Source organism: Epinephelus fuscoguttatus, linkage group LG10, assembly GCF_011397635.1.
Source record: "Epinephelus fuscoguttatus linkage group LG10, E.fuscoguttatus.final_Chr_v1".
NCBI classification, from domain to species: domain Eukaryota; kingdom Metazoa; phylum Chordata; class Actinopteri; order Perciformes; family Serranidae; genus Epinephelus; species Epinephelus fuscoguttatus.
In genome coordinates, this window is record NC_064761.1 from 38,034,671 (window position 1) to 38,056,411 (window position 21,741).

General features: G+C 41.2%; 2 protein-coding genes across 5 annotated transcripts; one reads left to right on the forward strand and one right to left on the reverse strand.

Moving 5' to 3' along the window:
* Window positions 1–16: 16 nt before the first annotated feature.
* On the reverse strand, window positions 17–21,257 carry LOC125895694 (basic immunoglobulin-like variable motif-containing protein). Of its 4 annotated transcripts, XM_049587751.1 has the most exons (11): window positions 20,784–21,257; window positions 18,956–19,003; window positions 7,153–7,713; window positions 6,945–7,074; window positions 4,278–4,373; window positions 4,087–4,191; window positions 3,894–3,988; window positions 3,677–3,809; window positions 3,133–3,216; window positions 2,956–3,052; window positions 17–2,859 (listed from the first exon to the last, which is right to left on the reverse strand). In XM_049587751.1, exons 3-11 carry the CDS (start codon window positions 7,637–7,639, stop codon window positions 2,557–2,559), a joined length of 1,530 nt encoding a protein of 509 aa, XP_049443708.1. In that variant the 5' UTR covers window positions 7,640–7,713; window positions 18,956–19,003; window positions 20,784–21,257; the 3' UTR covers window positions 17–2,556. The 4 variants fall into 4 exon arrangements, with proteins under 4 accessions (XP_049443708.1, XP_049443709.1, XP_049443707.1 ...); XM_049587752.1 differs by lacking the exon at window positions 20,784–21,257 and having other exon boundaries at window positions 18,956–19,024; XM_049587750.1 differs by lacking the exons at window positions 18,956–19,003; window positions 20,784–21,257 and adding an exon at window positions 8,773–8,933.
* si:ch211-201h21.5 (uncharacterized protein LOC555526 homolog) lies at window positions 9,158–18,210 on the forward strand. The gene is made up of 6 exons (XM_049587761.1): window positions 9,158–9,213; window positions 10,307–10,495; window positions 12,709–12,891; window positions 12,975–13,086; window positions 14,675–14,811; window positions 14,893–18,210. Exons 2-6 carry the CDS (start codon window positions 10,313–10,315, stop codon window positions 15,253–15,255), a joined length of 978 nt encoding a protein of 325 aa, XP_049443718.1. The 5' UTR covers window positions 9,158–9,213; window positions 10,307–10,312; the 3' UTR covers window positions 15,256–18,210.
* Window positions 21,258–21,741: the final 484 nt, after the last annotated feature.

Genomic DNA, 21,741 nt, shown 5'->3' on the forward strand with positions numbered 1-21,741 from the left:
CACTTACCTGTACAATGACTTGGGGAAGTGTGTCATGTTTGAACAGAATTTACAGCGGATGTGTGGACGTCGTGTTCTCTAACAGCACTAGTGGAATATAATGTGCACTCTTACAGAACCACTGCAGTGAGTTTAACATGAAGTGATAGCAACAAAATCAGATTCAGAGGAATGTGCATGTGATTAGCAGTCGGGTGAAATATAAAATAATCCTGTGGTGTGAACACCTGTGAGAACATCTAATCTCCATCTATTAGTACGACACAGGGGTGGACAAAATAACAGAAACACCTTACAGTGCAGTGGCCATTAAGTTTATACCGCTCAATACAACTAGAAGTCAATTTTTGAGGCTGTAGTTTGATGTGCTGTATTTTTTTTATATGTTTGTTATACGTCATCATGATTTTTGAGACTTTCCACCTTTATTACAGAACATACAGATGCATTAGCAGCTCAGACGGCGACTATCTGCACGCCTCTATATTTTGTACAATAAAGGAATACTTCACCTGCAAAATATCTGTTTGTATATTCAGTACTCACCCCATGTTGCCTTGAATTTCAATAGTAAACTGTTTTTTTCAAGCCTCCATTTCACGTGGATTCTTCATTCAAATTAAGTTTTTAAGAGTAATTATTATACAAATGATCACTTTGCAGGTGAAGTTTTCTCTTAATACGTTGTGTGGAAAACAAACAATAATAGTCTATTAACTAACACACTGCTCAATGGTAGTTTGATGTGGCTGACTTGTGGAGTAGCTGCCGTTGTTTTTGATTTAAAGCAGTTGGTGTATCGTTGGTAGACGCTGGCAGAGACAGAAAAGTCAGGAAACATGTCAAAAATCATGAAGACAAAGAGGACCAGTAGGCAGAACCTCACCGACCCTGACTCTGAAAGATTATTTGATTGAAAGCACTCACGACTACAATATGGCCCCAAAAATGACAGCTGAGTTGAATCCACATCTGATAGTCTTAAAAAACTGTCAAGTACAAGTCTGGTGATAAACTATATTTTTATACTGTCAACAAATCCCACAAAGAGACCAAAACCATCACTGAACTGATCCTGTTACCAAGTGTCTGTGTCTTCAAAGCATGATGTTCCTCTGTCCCACAAAGCACCACTGTTTCAAAATCTACTAAAAACACATCACTGACCAGTGTCAGGAAATCATGGTGCCCACAATGAACTCAAGTGTAAATGCAACTGCTTTTTCGATCTGCATCCAACTATGTGGCCAAAAATACGTAATCACGCGCAAGTTTTTTCAAAACAGCAAGGCAGCAGTGGCTCTCCGTCACGTGACGCTGAAGCTACAGGGCACACGGTGGTCTCCGTCTCATCTGATGTTCCCTCATCTCCCTCGATGAAGCATATTCGTCCTGTCGATTGCTGTCTTTACAGTCAGGTAACTCTTTAAATGTTTGTTTCATTTTTTTTATGCCAATAGTGTCTTTAAAAATGCATCATATAATAAATACTGTGCATCCTACGTACTTCTTTTTGTATTCTTATCATAGCAGTTGTTGACAGGCAAGGGCGGGGCCTGTTTGGTTCTTTGAGCTGGACAGAGTGATCAGATATAAATGAGGACACTGGGGACACTTATTAATGCAGCTGTAAATATAATCAGGTTCAATCATATCTATATATCGAGATACAGTCTGGAAAAAGGACACATTTTAACCCAAGGTGTAAAGGGGTTCACTGTTGAACCAATCGCATATACGCCGTCCTGCTGCCATGACTCCTCGCTGATGCAGCTAATGTGAATTAATCCCCCGCTAGAAATAGTCTCCGACAAATGCGCTATTCTCTTCTGTTTAAATCTATTCTGCTTATTTAGAGCTGCTATAATTAACGTTTTTATAATCAAAATGTATTAAGTGACAATGAAAATGTGAAAAGGGTCTCTCATAGTGATGAACCTACAGACAGTACCCAAGTCACCCAAATCAAAAACTCCCCTTTGCTTTAAGGGGTTTTATGATGGGCTTCAGCTGTCAGGCTGCCACATCGTGTTACTGTGTGACTTTAGTGTTTTAAAGGGTTAGTTGGGATTTACCAAAGTCACATAATAACAAACACACTACTTGATTGAGGCAGCGGTAGCCAGGTAAAGCAGTGAAAATATTCTAAATATAGCATATATTACTTCATAAAACCACACTTTAAAAAATCTAAAGTATCCCTTTAAAGGCGATGACTTGTCAGTGTTGTGTTAATGTGATTGTTTCCCCCAAATAGAAAAAAAAAACAGTTTAAGTTTAACAATGAAACTACTGTATATCAGCTATTTAAAGCTTTGCAATTCACGTCCCCAGCAACAGTAAATGGGCTCTGGGCTGAGAGCCAGAGACAGGCCAAGGATCTCAGAGAGCACTGAGAAACAGACTAACTCGTTGTTGGTTTTAGTTTTAGCATGAGATTTGTTGGCAGTAAAATACAGAATAACAGCAGAGCTATCCTCTCAAATGTATCTCAGAGCTACTGTACTGTAATATCTGTTACTTAACCCCCTCCCCCCGTATGTCCCGTGAACCTTTTCAGTCTGTGATGTCTTCTTCAAGGTCGCTGTCAGGGGAGCTCCTCTGTCTGTACTCTGTGGTGTTGGACAGACGTTTCCAGCTGGTGTCCTTCTGACTTCCCATACTGTGTGAGCGTCCCAGGTTGGCCAGGCGCTTGGATGACGTCCTCTCCTCCGCCTCCTCCGCGGCGCTCCCCTGGGGCCGCTCTGTGCCGTGTTGGTGGAAGTCGTGGCGCAGATTCTCCAAGTTAAGAGCCCAGGGGCCGAGCTTCTGCCAGTTCACCCTCTGGAAGGCCATGATGCAGTGCAGGTTGCCACCCACCTGTCAGCCAAGGGAGCGTTCTCTCAGTTAGCCTCTGACCCTGACATGTTAACACAATCAGCAATGCTTAAAATAACAGGTGTGAGGAAGGGGAACCTTTTTGGTTTTGCGGCGCTGAATCCCCCTCTCTGTGTGACGGATGTCCAGGTATTCTGGATTTTGTGTGTTGAGGTCCGTCACAATGTCGAGCCACCTGAAAAGAGACGCTTCATGTTCAGCAGCTGAAATACAGGACACGATCAAATAAGGAAACTGAATGGAGACAGCGCTTACTTTTTACAGTGGATAGCTGGGTGTTTCCTGCTGGGCTCGCCAATGAGGATCCAGTACTCCATTTCATTGGTGGGTAAAGGGCCCCTTTGCAAAGAAAGGACACCACTGATCAGTTTCTAAACTCTTTTCAGGCCGTATCTGACATGTGAGTATAAATATCCAGCCCTTGGAAAACTTGCATTTACCCACTGTAGCCGTACAGTCCACACTCCTACACACAAAGTTGGTTCCACTGTCAAACATCTCTGCCTAAAGAGGAAGTAAACTTACCTGTGCTACTTATTATACTCATATTATTTTCCTTTAAAGGCTAACTTGGACTCTACTTTCCCATGTTTTGTGTCTGAGAGACAAAAGAAACACCAATTTTTTAAATTGGTTCATTTATACTCGTTTCTAATCCAGACCTGGAAATTACAAAAATCCAATTCCATCATTTCCACACTGTGTAGGAACCCTGTGAACTACTCATCAAAAAATATACATATCAGCAAAACAGCCAGTAATATAAATACTGAACTTACAGTGCAGCGATGGGACCTACCTATAAGCCTTTGCTGCTTTGAGTGGCGTAGCTTCAAAGCCCACTGGGCAGAAGTAGTGGTTCTGGCAGTGGTAAATGTAGGCCATAGACTCATCCTTCAGTCCTTGTGTCAGCTTCATCAACGCTCCTTCAGCTAAAAAGACGTGAGCAGTGATCACTTTTGTTTTGTGTCTGTATTAGCAGACATGCAGTTGAGTTTGACAGCTGGGGGACTCACCTGTCTCTCCTGCTGTCTTGTGTTTCCCGTGCGGCTTGTACAGAATGTAGGAGCAACCTCGCACTCGGAAATTGTCATTGATTTGTCTGAACCACCTGTAAGAACAATGTACTGATAACTGAGCTGCATACATAAATACATACATATAAATGTAGTGTTTATTTTATAGAAACAAACAAGCAGTTTTGTTTACCGCATTAAGGTGGCGTTGCCAGTGAAAGGACCGAACTTGATTTCTTCAAAAGGCGGCTGAAAACCCAGAATATGCAGAGCCTCCTCCTGAGAGATGGGCGGCAGACTGGCAATGCAAATAAATACACACTAAGTGTCAGAGGAGCTGCATTTTTACATAGCGTCTGACAGAGGACATTATGTGATGCTCACCTCCCGGCGCCCAGAGTGCTGTACAAGAAGTTCCAGCAGGAAACCAGAGAAGAGATTCCACATGAAGTCTTGTACTGTGGCCGACTGATGCAATACCTGAAGCACAAAGGATCCCCAGGACATTTAAATGTAACAGAATACATTACATTATAACTGTAACACATTTTTCAGTGCTGAGTTCACTTTGTAAAACCTCTCTCACAGTCAGCACAACAGACGTCAGTGTGGACTACTGACTTTTCATTGCTTATAAAATACATTCAGTGACACTTTTCTAACTCACACTCAACCAAATTTCTGTGCATTTAAACGTTGTAAATGTTCAGATGCCAGGGCTCAAAATATCACCTGCACATTTACTGTAGTGCAGGTAAAATTTGAGCTACACACGTAATTCTTAGCTCTACATGTACCAATGCACGGACCTTTGTACAGACAATGTGTTGTGCAGGGCTGCCCACTCTCACACACTGACCCTGACACTTACAGACTGACACACTCCACATGCTTTCATGCCACACGTCCATTTTCTTCCGTAATGAAAATTAATTTATAATAGATAATGTTGCGATGCAAAAAGAGGACACTGACAAACAAAACAGAGCAGCAGCTTTTGACACACGTCTATTACTGCTGCTATGGTTCCAGTGTTACGTCGCAGACTGTTCCTCTGTCGATATGTGTTTCCCCTCCACTTCAACCTGACCCAAACCCTTAGCCCTAACCCTAACCAACAAGGGGGGCGCTACACGTTAACAGGGGGGAAACGCTATTCAGTGGGCGAACACATTTTGATACAACACCGGTACTTGGAGCGGCCAAAAAGGATGCTTGCAAAACGTGCATTACTAATAATTTAGTTTAGTTTCCATATTAGATTTGCTGAACATTGTAAATAACGTTCCTGTTAGTTCCCAGAGGTCATTTCACTGCACATTACTGTACAGGGAAACTCAACTCAGCTCAAATGATATGTGTGACATTGAAAATATACTAATTTTTAAACTCTCCTAAATTAAATGAATATGTGTTTTCCTTCTGAGGAAAGTGTCAGTGTAATCTTGCTCAGAATGACCCTGATTATAATCAAGTAAAATTTTAAGCTATTTTACTGTACAGATTTTTGGGGTAAGTCAACTCAGATTACATCATGACGCACTGACAATTTCCTCATATTTGAACTGTTGTGCAAAATAAATGTCGTAGTGGTCGATGTTGGTCGATTTCTTTTGGTTGCAGCTGTGGTGGAATGAAAAGATGTCAAAATTTGCATGTAATTTTAAAGCAGAGCCAAGTATTTTGAGCCCTGCGTGCTGTTGTGAATTAGAAGACAATATGCTACACTCCGTTATTTCTACATCTAAAAAAAAACAAAAATTGTAGTAGTTGTACAGGATATGTGACGCTTCAAGACTCTCTTCCAGTGACAGAGTGGTTTACAGCTCGTCTCAGGACGCAGTCACTTTTCCTGCCTCGTTACTTTCCATTCCTCAACCCAACACAGGAATTCTGCTCCATATGGAGCTGGAATGTTTATGACCACCAGCCAAATGATCTGATGTCCCTGTTGGACTCAGTAAATGCTGGATGTCTGGACAGTTCTGCAGAAGACTGCCAGGGACGGATCAGGCACACAAAGAGATCCAAGAGAGGAAATTACGTGTAGGGATGGCATTCGACAACTGGTTCCAAATCCCATCCATCTGAGTTGTACACCTCAAAGCTTATCAATTCCCCCATGTTTTTCTGACAGCTGCAAAGCAAAACAATGAGGTAAAACTCAAGTATTTGCACTGATGGAAACTTGGAACATGGAGGATTCATGGCGGAGAGGAATTAAACGGTCCTAAGCTTCATTTCACAAAGAAAGATGACAACAGTGCTGCTTCTTCTAGTAAGAATGGAAACACGAGCAATATACTGAAACATCTTTCTACGCAACATGAGCTTAAATTCTAAGAACACCACGTATTTGACACTACGTATGAGTGCCACTGCTTCCCAACTGAGCAGCACGTCAGTTACAGAGAGTAAATATCCTGTTATAATAACATCAGTGCCGCACAGGCAGGCTTAGCAGATTTCATGTTTATGAAATAATAATAAAACAGTTGCACTGATGCTGAAAACCTGTGAAGGCCTACTTCTTTCAACACAGTAAAATCTTCTCATCACTAGTTAGATCTAATGTTGCATGTAATGATGCAGAACACAGGGTTGACAACCACTGTTTTCTATATTTCTATATCTGTATCTATCCTAAACATATATGTATAGCGAATACATGTAGTTCTATATTGTGTTATTTGATTTACATTAATTGATTTTGTTCACTTTAAATTACTGTGTGCAAACAGGAAATAAGCCTACTGAAGCATTTTGCAACATTTCTGATTCATCTCTGACATATACTGTTACACAGTGACATAACCATGCAGTAAAGAGGTGCCTTTCTTTTTATAGTAATGCAATCTTAATTCATGCTGAAAAAATATACAAATAAAAGACACCTAAAACTAAACTCATAGTAGAGTTCATAATTGTCACTGACTGTAAAAAGCTATGATTGAAAATGTTCTGGAGCTAACAGCACTCCTGCAGCCTGATGTGAAGCTCACTTCAATGGGTTTCTCTTTTAAACTCTTGAGGCTCTAAATATAACATTACCATCTTCTGAGGTCCAGCACTTTCCTCTGTTTGATCTCCTCCAGCGAGGCATGAGGAGAGACGTCTTGCAGATTTCGGCTGGGTCTGTCTGATGACTTCATCTTCTTGGTGCTGCATTTCTTCACATTGCCTGAAACACAGCATCAGTCAGTGTTGGATAAACAAGGGTTGAAACTGTCACAGGCTTCTCTAATAACATGTTTCTTACTTGTTCTTGTTTTCCTGGTGAGCACCGCATTGAAGTCTGTGGTATCAATCTCCCAGGCTAAAATAGGTTTTGCGTGGCTGGAGGACACTTCAACCATGTCACAATCCCCATCTGATCCCACATGGGCCCCTCCCGAATGGCCAGCACCGAAATCAGACGCAGGTTTTGGCTTCACAAGAGACAGCCCGTCATCCTGCTTGCTCGTGACAACGTCCCTGGCTGCATTTGGGGGACGGTACACAGAGGGAGCCTGGTTGAGAAGAGCATAATCAGAGCAGACCGTGTAGAACTTCTCACGGGAGTGTGTGACAGGGCAGGTCCACGGCAGGTGGAGCTCGGCGCTCGAAGCCCTCCTTACTCTGGCAGCGTCCCGGGCGAGGGAGCTGAGCAGACCGTGTTCCTCCTCCCCATTGGTGGGCCTTTGCAGCCCCGACGGTTCTGCTGGCCCAGATAGGTTTGCTCCTTGACTTTCTGATGTATTAGGCATTGAACAGCCACTTATATGATGGATGACAGAGCTAGCTGAGGCTGACTGTGATGCTGAAGTGATGGCTGGCTTTTCTGGTGATGAAAAGACAGGCATTTTTTAGACACAGATATAAAAGGAAGATGGAGCTGAAGCGACACAGACCACACACTGTGCATGCAGGGACATCTGATCACATACATCATTTTGTACTACTGTTTTCAAAGTCGTAACCCTGAAACAGACCTATTGTGGACCTACTTTTATATTCAATCGACAGAAAAGTAATCAGCAACTCTTCTGATGCTAAAGGTATACTGCCCAGTTTGTAGACACAATCGCCACAAAAAGGGAGAGTGAAAGTCTTCTAGATTCAATCTAATTTGGCATTTCACCTCGCTGTATTTGAGTTTTTCAAGCGCTGTGTCTCTTGGATGCCTTCTGCTTGCAGCCTGGCACATGGTCACTACCTTTTATTAAGCACCAGAGAGCTGTAAGAGTACATGCCCATAAACGTCCCAAACACAAAAATCAAAACAGAGGGCAGAGTCTCTGCAGGAAAACACCACATAATTCTAGTGGGTCACAAGTGGTAAGTGTGAGGGATTACTTCTGTATGAGTCTGTGCATTATTTTCTAGGGAAATCCTGCATGTTCTATCTTAAAATAATAATGCCATAAATGATTTGCTCCTTACCTTGGTCTTACATTATAATAAATTTAATGGGAATATTAGTTGGACAAAACGTGTGATAGAGTCATTTAAGCTCTATGATATTCTAACAGGGTTTTGCAATATTTTCAAGACTAAACGACTAATCGATTAATCGAGAAAATAATCCACAGATTGATCAGTAACTAACACAATCGTTGCTTGCAGCCTTACCCTCAATGTCCTTGTTCTAACTTACAGCCACATTAGACAGCATCACACAAATATTACCTTTAACCTCTAATAAGTCACCTATTGCGAACAGAGCCTCTTTAATACCCGGCTGTAGGAAGTTGCGCGGTTACTGAACATTAACTAACATTTCACCTGTGCAGCCGCTGTAACCGAGACGAGCACGCAGCTCCAGCTATCAGTGCTGCACGGTATTGTAGTTAGCAGATGTAAACACGCCCAGCTGGTCCGTTATTCTTTCCCATCATACCTCGTGAGAAGGCTCAGAGCCAGACGGGGGTGGAAACCGGCTAAACGTCAACTAACCACATATCACTCCACGCAGGTGCACATTAGCGCCGGACATGTTAGAAATGAGCGATAATAAATCCCAAACGTCGTCCTCCTGACCCGTATCTTCTTCCTGTGCAGGTTTACCGGACCGTACCATTCTGAGAGCCAACCGGGGTGTCCGAAAATATTAAAACTGTATTACAACATTAAAACACTCGCGTCAACAATGTAGACAAACACAAAAGTAATACTGCCTGTTGAAGACCGTGTTTCAATGAGTTATATTAAATTTACTTTACATATACACGTCACTTTCGGAGGGCCTGACCCCCGTGTTAGTACACAGTGGTACAATCCAACAGTTCAAACCAATCACAGGAGCGTCTTCGGCGACTCTTTAAACTTTTCTTCACTGAAGGTAAGTCTGTCCCATATTTTACTGACCAGCGGAATACTAAAAATAATAAATAATAATACTTACACTATAATTCATGTTGGCATAGACGCATTTTTTTTTAAATTCGTATGCATTATCAGCCACGCACTTTGTTAAACCGCACGCACACTTCAGAGGTGGAAAAGACTAAATAAGTGTTATGCTGCATTCACGCGCTCCTCGGGTGGTCCCGTTTCCTGAGGAGCATACATGTATAGTAATAATAATTGGGAAGTGGTTCTTCCGACTCGGGTGTGTTCACGAGCTTTAAGTCGTAATGGGGAAACAACATGGACGCTACAAAGGAGCTGTGTTGTATTTTATTGCCCAGAGCTTTTTAACAACGCGGTGATAACAGTTGAATCTTTGTATTACTGTGATTTTGTCCCAGACTTGTTGCTGCACCAGAACATCCCTACAGCTACAGATATCACTTTACCTGACTGATGCGAATAAATAACTTTTCTAACGGATCTCTTCATGGGCAGCAACTAACGGTTACAATATGAGTTACAGATAAAGGCGCGCAGTGTGTGAATTAATAAAAGTTTATTTCCATGATGTGAACATTTACTTTAGTCCGCCATGTTTCTGCATATGTGACATTAACTCAGTTACTCATTTCCCAAAATGTCCGAGTTATTGTTCCAAGTTGAGGGGGCGTTCAGTTGAATTTTCCCAACCAGTAACTCACTTTTTCCGATGATTCCGGAGACCGCATGAATGCAGGGTTTAAAAGCCAGAGGCGTTTCTAGGATTTCCTACGGGGGCCCGGGGGGATCATTCCCTGGGATTTTTAAAGAATATACAAACAAGCTATATTTTAATGTTAGTTTTTACTCTGGTACCTTATTAAAAAAAATACCTTACACTATAGGATTAACTGCCACATGAAAAGGGAGGTTATGTATAAATTAGTTGTATTAAGTTCATGGTAACATGGTGTAAGGAAAGAATAAAATATAACACTTACAAACTTCTTCTAACGTCTTTGTTAACTGAGCCTGTAGCTTCCAGCCTTTGAAAGACGTGATGGAGTATTTTTACTGTGATTCTGGAAATGTATATGTTGCAGGAAACCATGGCAAGCAAGCAGGTGATCATCGACACTGACTGCGGCATAGATGATGCTCAGGCCATCATGATGGCCCTGGCAGCACCTCACATTCAGATCGTGGGTATTACCTGTGTGTTTGGAAACGCAACAGTCAACCATGTGTGTCAGAATGTTCTGAGGGTGCTCTCCGTCTGTGAGCGCAAGGGGGTAAGTTTTCTGAGGCTGTCTTTAAATTACCACATGAAAATATTTTTAGACAGAATATAAACTCACTGTCCCTATCCCACGCAGTTTCTTCTAATGATGATTGATGTGAAATGATTTCTGTGATCTGCCACAACACACTAATGATGGTTTACTTAGGCTTAGGTACATAACCTATTTGGTTGAGGTTACAAGATGATAGTGATCATTGTTAAAACAACCAACCATTGTTAGCTGTTAATAGCTGATGGGTAGGTAATAAACAACGGCCTTTACTTTGCTTATTTCCTCCCGAAAGAGATTTTTTGCTTTGTGCTGGCATCACTATGTTTGCTCACTAGCCTGAGATTAGAGGGTAGGATAATTAGGGATGTTTGCAGCGGAGTTGTATTGTCATCTGTAGTCTCAGGCCTCGATCACACAGAAAGCGTTTTAGCAACTGGAGGCACCTTTTTGTAAATATTTTTAATGAGAATCAAGACTTTTGTGCAGGTTTTTTGCGTTGCGACGCACCTTGCGTTTCTGCGTGCTAGGCATTTTTGACGGAGCATTCTGAACTCCTCAAGTTGAAAAAACTTTTCACTCTGTGCGGAAAAGTGCCCCACATCATCACTTTTTCCTCACCTTATTTCCCATTGTCCATTTGGATTATTTGAGAGGCAGGCCTTTTGTAGTTGTCACAACAACAAGTTTACAGTAGGTGCACAATGGAGGAGAAACTGGTCTTAGCAGTTGCTGAATATCCAGAGCTATATGGCCCGACAACAGACAGCAGGTTGTCAAACTGTCTCCAAGTCATCCTTAAATATGCCTGGAAATGGCAATCATGGAGGCAAAGCTCCTGGACCAACTGGTGGTACTCCCCATGATCCACCCTCTTCTTTAGGGTCTCATGTACCCACACAGATCTCTGTTTCTCTGCTGACAGCCTCTCACCCTCAACCAGAGCAACAGACAGCACTCTCTGCCTCAACATTTTAAGAAATAGCTACTAAATACAATGGGAGAAAAAAAAGTAGATTGATTACACAGGAAGGTTGGTGTAAGGACGTGATAGGGTGGTTGCCTGTAAACAATAAAAAGGCACAACAAGTGTTTTGTTTTTTCTTACGAGTGGCACTCAATTTTTAAAACAAGCAGTGCAGTCACCCTATAATTTGTCCTGAGTGCACTCAGAACATGTGATTATTTACACCAAAAAAGTGACACTATTCAAATCTTTTTACACAAGCTGGTGCTGTACTGTACATAAATACTGTATTCATTAAGCCCCATTTGGATTTGATTAACATTACAGGAAGACGCGTGGAATGAAATATTCACTGTGCTCCTCTTTAATTTAACTGATCTGTAACAGATGTTGACGTTTAGCTGGAGACGCACAGGAGAATCTCTGCAGCTGACATTACAACAACCCTTGTGGGGTCTTGCTCTTTTTTCTGTAGTTGTATGGGTCCCCAAATGGGCCACATGTTGGTGTTAACATGTCTCCATACATCAGATTAGCAGAGATATTTCTGAGCTGATTTTAAAAATAAGTACAGTAGAGGGAAGCAGAAAAAAATATGAGCTCCGCTTTAAATAAACAAGGCGATCGCTCTCAACAGGAATTAAAGGAACTGTAAGACAGTCAGAGCATGTCTATGCTTCAGTAGTTGCCTGCACACAACTCACAACATGAAGGTAGCTGAGCTGGTGGCTAGCAGCTAACAGTGCTAATGGCGCGAACAGTGCTGACAGAGCACTACACCTCCACGACGACGCACGGTCAGACCGGCTACCAAAACAAAGAACAGAGAAGCTCGGAGTACACACACACAAAGGGAGCACAACTTCATTATCTGCTCAGGATGCCATCACTCCACTATATCTTTACGTAGTTCAGTTTAGGACAAAATGTTAAAGTCCCTGATGCACATCCTTGAGACTATGAGTGGGAGTAATAGTGCCATCTGGGGGTCTGTGTGGGAGCCAAACCGTTAGATGGATAGAAAAGCAGGAAAGGGTGAAGTTAGATAGAAAAGGACACCATCACTCCAATATATCTTTACACAGAAACAGGTATTTGCTGCTGTATTAATGCTCTGAATGTCACGTATAGTTCCTTTATTTTACAGTTGGTTTCTAAAAACTGGGACGTTTTGTAATAAGACAGAACAGTGTGGTTTATACCTAAGTATTCATGAGGATTATCTTTCCCTTTTGTTTTCCTGCAGATCCCTGTGTACCGAGGTGCTGCTGGTCCTCTAGTTGGAGCCAGTAACCCCGTTAGTAACCACTTTGGAACTGATGGACTCGGGGATGTGATTGAAGATAAAGACCCGCACTGGGCGGAGAAAATCCAGAGAGAGCATGCAGTCAATGCAATGATTAGGCTGGTGAATGAAAACAAGAAGCAGGTGAGAAACCTCTCCGTGGTCGGTCTGTGAGTGTGTGTGTGGCTGGTCTCTGATGTTCAACCACTAAAATGTGCTCCCCACAGGTCTCCCTGGTGGCCCTTGGCCCTCTCACTAATCTGGCACTGGCTATCAGACTGGATCCATGTTTCCCCCAAAAGCTCAAAGACCTGTACATTATGGGAGGCAACATGGAAGGTAATACCAGCACATGATCATAGGGTTTGATTTTGAAACATGTAAAGGTCCAATGTGTAGGTTTCAGGGGGATATATTGGCAGAAATGGAATATAATAAATATGTTTTCTTTAGTGTATAATCACCTGAAAATTAGTTGTTTATATCTACATAGGGAGCAGATGCTCGTCCACAGAGATCGCCATGTTGCACCGTCATGTTACTATAGTAGCCCAGAATGGACTGATGACTTTCTCCCTGATTTTGTGTTTAGATGGGCGGATACAATTTCAGAGTTTAAAAAACTCCCTACGTTGCAGAACCAATAGTAAATCTGCAGGGCGGTCCTTCAGTGACTCGCTGAACTCTTGTGCTCATAAACATAGTCCCACTAGAAACACATGTAGCGGTACAAAATGGCTCAGCCGTGCTCGCAGAAAACGCCATCAAAGTTAGTGGGTGTTTGTCACGTTTGCGGCGACACATTCTCGCCAACTAAAAGAAACAAACATAATCTTTTACAAGGCCATGACTCATCCGTCCGGCCGGACTATAGAGGGAATCGCCTTGTTGTTTACAAATACTTCGGGTAGAAAACCAGCAGAGCTTTTAGCTATATATATATATATATCACATTTTTCACATCACTGTATCACCGTTTGGACTAATCTGATGTTTGTAAAGTCTATAAACACAATGATTGAACAAACATTACTATTTCTGTGCGCACGTTTAGCTGGGCTAACCGTTAGCTGTTAGCCCTGTTAGCTGTTAGCGGTGTCTGTAATGGGTAATAACTCATTAAACGGTCTGTGAAGAAAATATCTTTTCCAGCGGATATCTTAGTTACAACATGATTGAGCTAGCAAAGCAGTTTTGTGTTGCTATGTGTGGTATTTATTCAGTTTTTGGAAATCACGATGTTTAGAAAGCATCAGTGGCTGCAGCTGACAGGGACAGCTAACAGCAGCAGCAAAGCTAACATCAGGACGTCATCTGTTAAAAGCCTCCCATTGTCGGATACGACATGAAACTACTCCAGTTAGCTCAATCATGTTGTAACTAAGACATCCGCTGGAAAAAATATTTTCTTCACGGATGAGCACACATTTGATAAAACGGAGTTAAATCTCTCGGCATCCATTTTCAAGCTCTCTGTGCGTTTGTTTCCTTGCGGACGAGAAAAGGGGGAGCGCACATTTCCGAGTAGGTGTGTCCTTTTCAAAAATGCAAGAGGCGTTGCTTTGTTGCCGGCCGTTTTCGCCAGTGTGTTAAACACACGTTAGAAAGGAGTGTCCCCAGACTATCAGAAGGCGGAGATTTCTGACTGTCTGGTGGCGAGACTAGTGAGGAAGAAACCTCTGTGGATAATTTGGCTCCCAGTAAAAACCTCCTAAATGAAAGGTGGGCACACTTTAGCAGGTGTTGGATTAGTGGCCCATCTGTGATGAGCCAAACAGCAGCAGAGAAACTGCTTTTACTGGTTTTAATCCCAGGAGAAGTTTCAGCTGGTTGCAATCTGCAATCCTCACCACTAGATGCCACTAAATCCCCCTAAATCTTACACACTGCTCCTTTAAGCTTGTATAACTTGATTTCGTCTTTGCAGGAAAAGGAAATGTGACACTATGTGCCGAGTTCAACTTTGCATTGGATCCAGAGTCTGCCTATATTGTTCTTGAGGAATTCCACTGCCCTACATTCCTGGCATCCTGGGAATACTCGTGCAGAAACGCACTGACGTGGGTAAGACGTGCGCTCGCAAAGAAGTCTATGACTCTGCATGTCTTTTCCAGTTAAAACTTATTTGAGTTCATTTTTGTGCAGGAGTTCTTTGAAGAGCTGATCAATCAGGACACACCTGCTTCAAACTTTATGAAGTTAATAACATCGAAATGCTGGGCTTACTCCAAAAATGTTATGAAGAGCAAGAGAGATGTGTACTTTGGACCTGGCTTCGTCTCTTACGACGCCTATGCAATGGCCGCGTGTATTGACGAAAGTGTGGTAACAGAGACAATCCAGTGTCCCGTCCGTGTGGAGCTGCAGGGTTCCATCACTCGAGGCATGATGGCACTGGACCGCACAAATGAGCTGAAGAAGAGCCACAGTGTGTTTGTTCTCACGAAGTGTGACATTGCCAAGTTTAGTAAGTTACTCATGAAGTCTGTTAGACGACCTGAGAAGTAATCACTGATGACATATGTATGGGTATGGAGAAAAAAGATAAGTTCCTCCTTCAATCAAATCATTTTTGAGTATATCAAATTAAAAAAATATGATTTTTGCTTAAACCCTTTAAACCCTGACAAATTGAGGTGATGTACAATATCAACCTTTTCTCCATTCTCAATTTCACTAGAGGCGCACTAATGGATCGACTTAGCGACTTTATCTCTAAAAAGCGACTAGCAACAAATTCAGCAACTTATTCATTGGGGAAAAGTTCATAGTTTATTTCCATGCATGCTGCTCAGAGTAATCACAGTGACTGTCTCTTTTGCCAGAGGTGCGGGGTCTCTTCTACCCCCTCTCTCCTCTCTTGAGCCGTGCACACACTGGGTCTTATTCATTAAACCTGAGCAGAATGAATTTGTGTGTAAACTGTTCGCAGAAGGAAATTTACGGGTATTTCATCATTCATCAATATGCTACTAGCTCCGATCTTTTCATAGATTCTAACAAAGTCTACACCTGTTTCTGACTGCTCGTAGTGCTTGTGTAAATAAGATACCGCACAGAAATGTTGATTGTCATTATTAGAAATTACAATTTTAGTTCGTGTTGTGCTGTTATGTTCATGACAAAAGATTCGAAATAACACATTTAGCTAGACTAGTTGGTATTTAGCAGATTTAGGCTTCGGATTAAGATTCTTAAAAACGTGAAGTAATAATTTAAATCGACTTAATACAAAACTGGAAAACACAGTTCTGCCAATAAATAAAATAACATCTCCTCCTCTGCCCTCTTTACGCACTGCAGTCCCAAACTGCATGTCATTTTTGTTTAATTTAATTATCAGAGACTTGATGTAGGAGATGTAAACATTATTTCAAATTGAATATTGGTTTAAAAAAACCTGTGGATGTGGGAAAGCAATTCGGCGTATGTCTTGTTGGTGAACTCAAATCTGCCAGAGAGTTAGAGGAAGCCGATGTGGTTTTACGCCACACTATATTACTTGTTGTTAAATTTAACGGTGGGTTATTACCAACATCAGACTGCCTGCATTAAGATGTTTTAATGGTGGTTTCATTTAACAACAGAGACAGAGAATGCCGAGGCTCAGGGCAAACACAGTAGTTAGCTGGCTGTCCATGACGGCAGATGAGGGAGATGTGATGCTGCTCTGCAGGGTGCTTGGTTTGCGTGCAGGTGACACAAGGGAAGCTGACGACGGAGGGGCAGGGGCTCGATTCAAATGATGCTGTCAGGCAAACAACATGCTTCTAAGTGTTTTTTCAATTTTCTCAATCCCAATTCACCTAAGATAACTTCAGAGTCAGCATTGGACAAGTTTGTCTTTATTCTTTCTTTGTTTGCTCCATGTTCACAGGTTGACAGGACGCACCTATCCATAGTAACTATCACCTCCATATATGGTCGTCACTGACATATTTATGGGCAGGGATGTACACTGATTGCTTACAAGTGGGAGCGTGCTGTCAATTTATTATTGATTGGCACTCATGCACATACACATGTGCCTACAATTAAATCTGAGTTTTCCATGGCATTCATGAATCCAGTGTAGGGTTTTAGTACCGAGGTTTTTTATGTGCAAATCTACTGAGAGATTTGCTGACATTTCCTGAATGAGACCCAGTGTGTGGAAGGCAGGAGAGGAGACACTACTGTACACACACCTTTACATTCCATATTGACACTAATTCATAAATAATTTTTTAATTCTACAAACAAATAGATAATTAGAGTTTTAAGTAGATGATGAATAGTAGGCTCTCTGTAATATCACTACATCCACAGTATAGACTACTGTTTTCTCTGATTGTTCTTCTCTGATATGTAAATAATTCATTTGAGCATATGAAAGTCTGTTGCTCCTTTTTTCTTTTTGAAAAGTAAAACATGCTACACGGATATACTACAAGTCATTTTCAGCTGGATCATATTTGTACAGAAAAGCTCTGTCCAGTAACCTGCTGTACTTTTTATTTGGAGTTGAAGTGAGAGTAAGAGAAGGTCAGGTACGTTGGTGCAGCTTTGGAGAAGATGTGAAAGTTATTTAATAGTCAGTGTTTAAAATGAACCTACAGTTAAATCTCCCATTTAAGGAAAGTGACAATCATGTTCATGTATGCTGTCCATTATAGAGAGATGGAGAAAGAGAGAGAATCAGAATTGGCAGGTCAAACTAAAAATTGGCCAAGAAAATTTCAATTGCTGCAAACCATTACAAGGCCACCTTCATAAAGTTTTTGTTCACTGTTACATATTTAACTGGGCTTCTGTCGTAACAAGCAGCTACAGCACCAAACCTGGGGCTCCCATTTTTGCCCGGATGTGCAGGAAATGCAATAGTTTGATGATGGGGCAGTGTTACAAGGGGTGTAAGAAAATTTGTATTTAATGCAGTTTAAAAAGTCATTTTCCATGATCTTTTACAAGAATACACTACTGACATTTTAAAGCTTGAAACTTACCCTTTCATGTATAGTGTAACCAAGGACTGAACGTCCCATCCAGACTTGCTGTGTTTGGAAGTTTTTTGGAACTTGTCTCATCTCACTTTCCTCTCCTGCCCTCGTCACCTGTACACCGTCCTCTCCTTGCCTACTCTCCTTTCTCCTCATCTGTGCATCACTAAGGTCCCCTGTCCTCTCTCATATCTATGTTTGATCCATGGCCACTATCCAAGGGTGGATAAACTCCTGGTGCCTGTCATATGACACTGATAAGCAAAGCACAATGTACATTTCTATTGCTATAAATGAATGAATTCAACACTATAATCATGCTATTTTTAAATCTTTGTAGTTCTGGATTTCCTCATCTGAAGTGTTAAGGCCTTTGCACACCAAGTCTGTATTAGTCTGGATTTTTTGTATGTTTTTTTTTTTTTTTTAATACATCACCCAATAAAAATCGTTGTGCACATAAACCTTGCACACTGAGTCTGATATGTTTTTTTTAAATGTTCTATTTTCATGCATGCTATGACTTTTTTTTATTTCAGTTAGCTGTGTATCACAAACAAAGAAAAACACACGCACATCCAAACCGGAAGAAGGGCAGGTAGTGAGCCAAAAATGCAAACAACAGAAAAATCAAACAGCTCGCACACTGCAGGGCTCCAATGCTCAGTCGTAATTTATTCAGGTGAGTAACGTTTCGAGCGTCAGTCTGATGAAGAGCCTGACGCTCGAAACGTTACTCACCTGAATAAATTACGACTGAGCATTGAAGCCCTGCAGTGTGCGAGCTGTTTGATTTTTCTGTAGTTAGCTGTGTAACCTCTTGGTCACAAGCAGCATTTACAATAACCAAACCTCTTATGATGATATTAAATCGAGCAATTAAAATCTTGGACAGGAGGGGCGCCAGTGGCTTAGTGGATAGAGCAGGCACCCCACGTACAAGGCTGTTGCCGCAGTGGCCTGGGTTCGAATCCAGCCTGTGGCCCTTTGCTGCATGTCATCCCCTCTCTCTCCCCCCTTTCACTCTTAGCTGCCCTGTCCATTAAAGGCAAAATGCCCCCAAAAAATATCTAAAAAAAAAAAAATCTTGGACAGGGAATCAATAAGATTATAAATGCTGTGATGTGTGGCATTTAAGTATGCCACATACTTGTCCCTAAACAAATAAACATTAAATAAAAAATATTCATTGTGAAAACTCACAATATGAGAGAGAGCCCTTTACTCACTTGTGTCTCTCCACTTGAGGTACCTCCCTCTTTCTGCACCACGGCGACCTGCATGAAATAAGGCCCAGTCATACAAGCACTTAGTGTTTATCAGTCTGGCACTGACTTTCAAGCATGAGGGAAAACAGACATGATTATATTATCACTGTATTCCTAATGTATTTGATAATAACCTCTAAATTTTTTTACATCAAAATGAGCTTATGTAATTGCATGTCATTTCCAGGTTTTCCATTACCATGTGAACTACATTGCATTCTGCTGGATAGGCTTTGTCGAGGAAGCAGACTAGAGTTTCAGAGTCAGTGTGTAAAGATGATTGACACAATAAGAGGTCATATTTATGTTTAACCATGCAATACGTTTGGACGAAAAATAATAACTTGGTGTGCAAAGGCCTTTAATGTCCTATTTCAGTCATATGTGTGTCTTTGTGTTGTTATACCAGCCAAATTGTATTTTATAGTAACACACAACTGCCACAAGATAGCAAAAGCTACATTTAAGGAGCAGTATAAGTCAGTTAATTTTTCACAACACATTCCTGCAAATGCTTCACAGTAAAGGCCTTGCGAGAAAATGAAGGGCTTCCCTCCATTCAGATGCTACAGGACTTTTAACTTCAAATGGAATCCGGATGTATGAAGTTTGCACATCGTAACACCATAAACATGTAACAGGGCAAACAGGGCAACATAATACAACCTGACTTTCCAGACTACCTGACTGAATTAATACATCATTGACAGATTGGACTCTGCCAACGTGCTGCCTGTGTACTAGCAATATTTTAACTTTTTTATAAACTTTACACAGCTCTGAATAACTAAAACTCTGTTAAGAGAGCACAGTAAGAACTTTAAAATAAAATCACACGGTCTGCTGAACTTGGCCAACTTTACTTCATCATTACCGTACTTAACTGAATTTAAATGACCCTAACAGCCATTACCCTTGCAATTAGCATGAGAGTCACTTGTGCTAATCGTTAATGGGGAGCGTGCCTATGTTTCCACAGCCCTGTGTTCCCACAGCTCTATGTTCCCACACTTCCTTTTTCATAAATTTGTATCAGATTTTATCCCCCTTTCTCCCAATTTGGTAGCCAATTACACCCAACCTATTATCCCCCTAACCCTAACCCTTGTGGGAGGATAGGACTTAAATTGAAGGGAAATGTAGGAACACAAAACCTAATTTTGAAAATGTCCTAGAAATGTGGGAACATAGGGTTTCATTTTGAGAAAAATCTTAGAAATATGGGAACTGTGGGAACGTAGGGCCTAATTTTAAGGAAAATCTTAGAAATGTGGGAACATAGGGCTGACCCCCGTTAATGCTAATCTATCTGGCACCACATATGCCAATTGTATACCTACACTGGAAATCACAGTATAATTTGAGAACCACACAAATGTTCAAAACTTTGTATGACTTTACATTGCAAAGGCAGGATGTAGTTAATGATAGCCGTTAGCCGTTCCATTAGCATTAGCCTGTGTATCTTATGCTAATCATTAATACTAATAGCTAATGCTAATCTAGCTAGCACACATGCCAGTCTTACACGTAAAGTCAAACTCATAGTAAAACTTGAAACCCACACAAATGTTTATGACTTAATAAGAATTTACATATTAACAATATAATGTAGTTACTGATAGCCGTTACCCTTTCCATTAGCCTGTAAAATCTTGATGCTAATTGCTAGCACACATATGTTTGTTGTTTTCACAGACGTTTATAAGGGTTTAAACTATTTATGCCAAGTGGTTTAACGTTATATTGTATTTTTTCCACAACAACAGCCCCTTTACAGCGCCCTTACCTGGACATTTCTGTAACAATAGTCACTAACATTCTTCATATCCTGCCTTCAAGTCAACGTCCATCTTTCGTGCATCGGCTGTTGACCATGAACTGAACCCTGACACAGCTGAGCTCAGAGCGCCCTCTGCTGACCTTTGACAGACCATTGCAGATACACACACATTATCTGCTGTTGCCACTGTGTCAAACAATACATGAAAATTTCCAAACTTTACAAAAGTTTAAATTATTCATGTATTAATTTCTTCTTATGCTTTGTTGTTCCATTTGATGTTGTGTTTATTTAGGTTGTCTGACCTGCTAAAATATGTGTTTTTGTGTTTAAATGCGTGTATAAATGTCCCTAAGTGTTTATATTTTTAAATAAATTCAGTGCTCCAGAGGTCTGTGAAATTATATATTACAGGCTATGTTTTAGTGGTCTTAAAATACATTTAGAATACTTTCACCACTTTACCCTGGCCGTCAGACAGCTCTTTTCGGCGGGGAACTGAAACAGTTGAGAGCTTCCTGACTCCACTGATACAAACTGTCATGGCCGTTAGCCGTTCCATTAGCATTAGCCTGTGACTCGCTTAAGCTAATCACTAGCACTATTCGCTAATGCTAATCCAGCTAGCACACATGCCAGTTTTACGCGTAAACTTAAATTCACAGTATAAAGCGAGACCCACACAAATGTCGCTGACTTTATATAAATGTGCACAGCAATGATATAATTTATCATAATGGTATTTAATGACAGCCGTTAGCCTTTCTATTAGCATTAGCCTGTGACTCGCTTATGCTAATCACTAGCACTAACTGCTAATGCCAATCAAGCAGCACACATGCCACTTTTCCACAGAAACTAAAATGTACAGTATGATTTGAGTCTCCATCTTTCCTCAGCTTCACACAACTTCATAAGTGACGTGTTTCCAATGCTCCCATGTGGGAAAGAGAAAACAGTTATT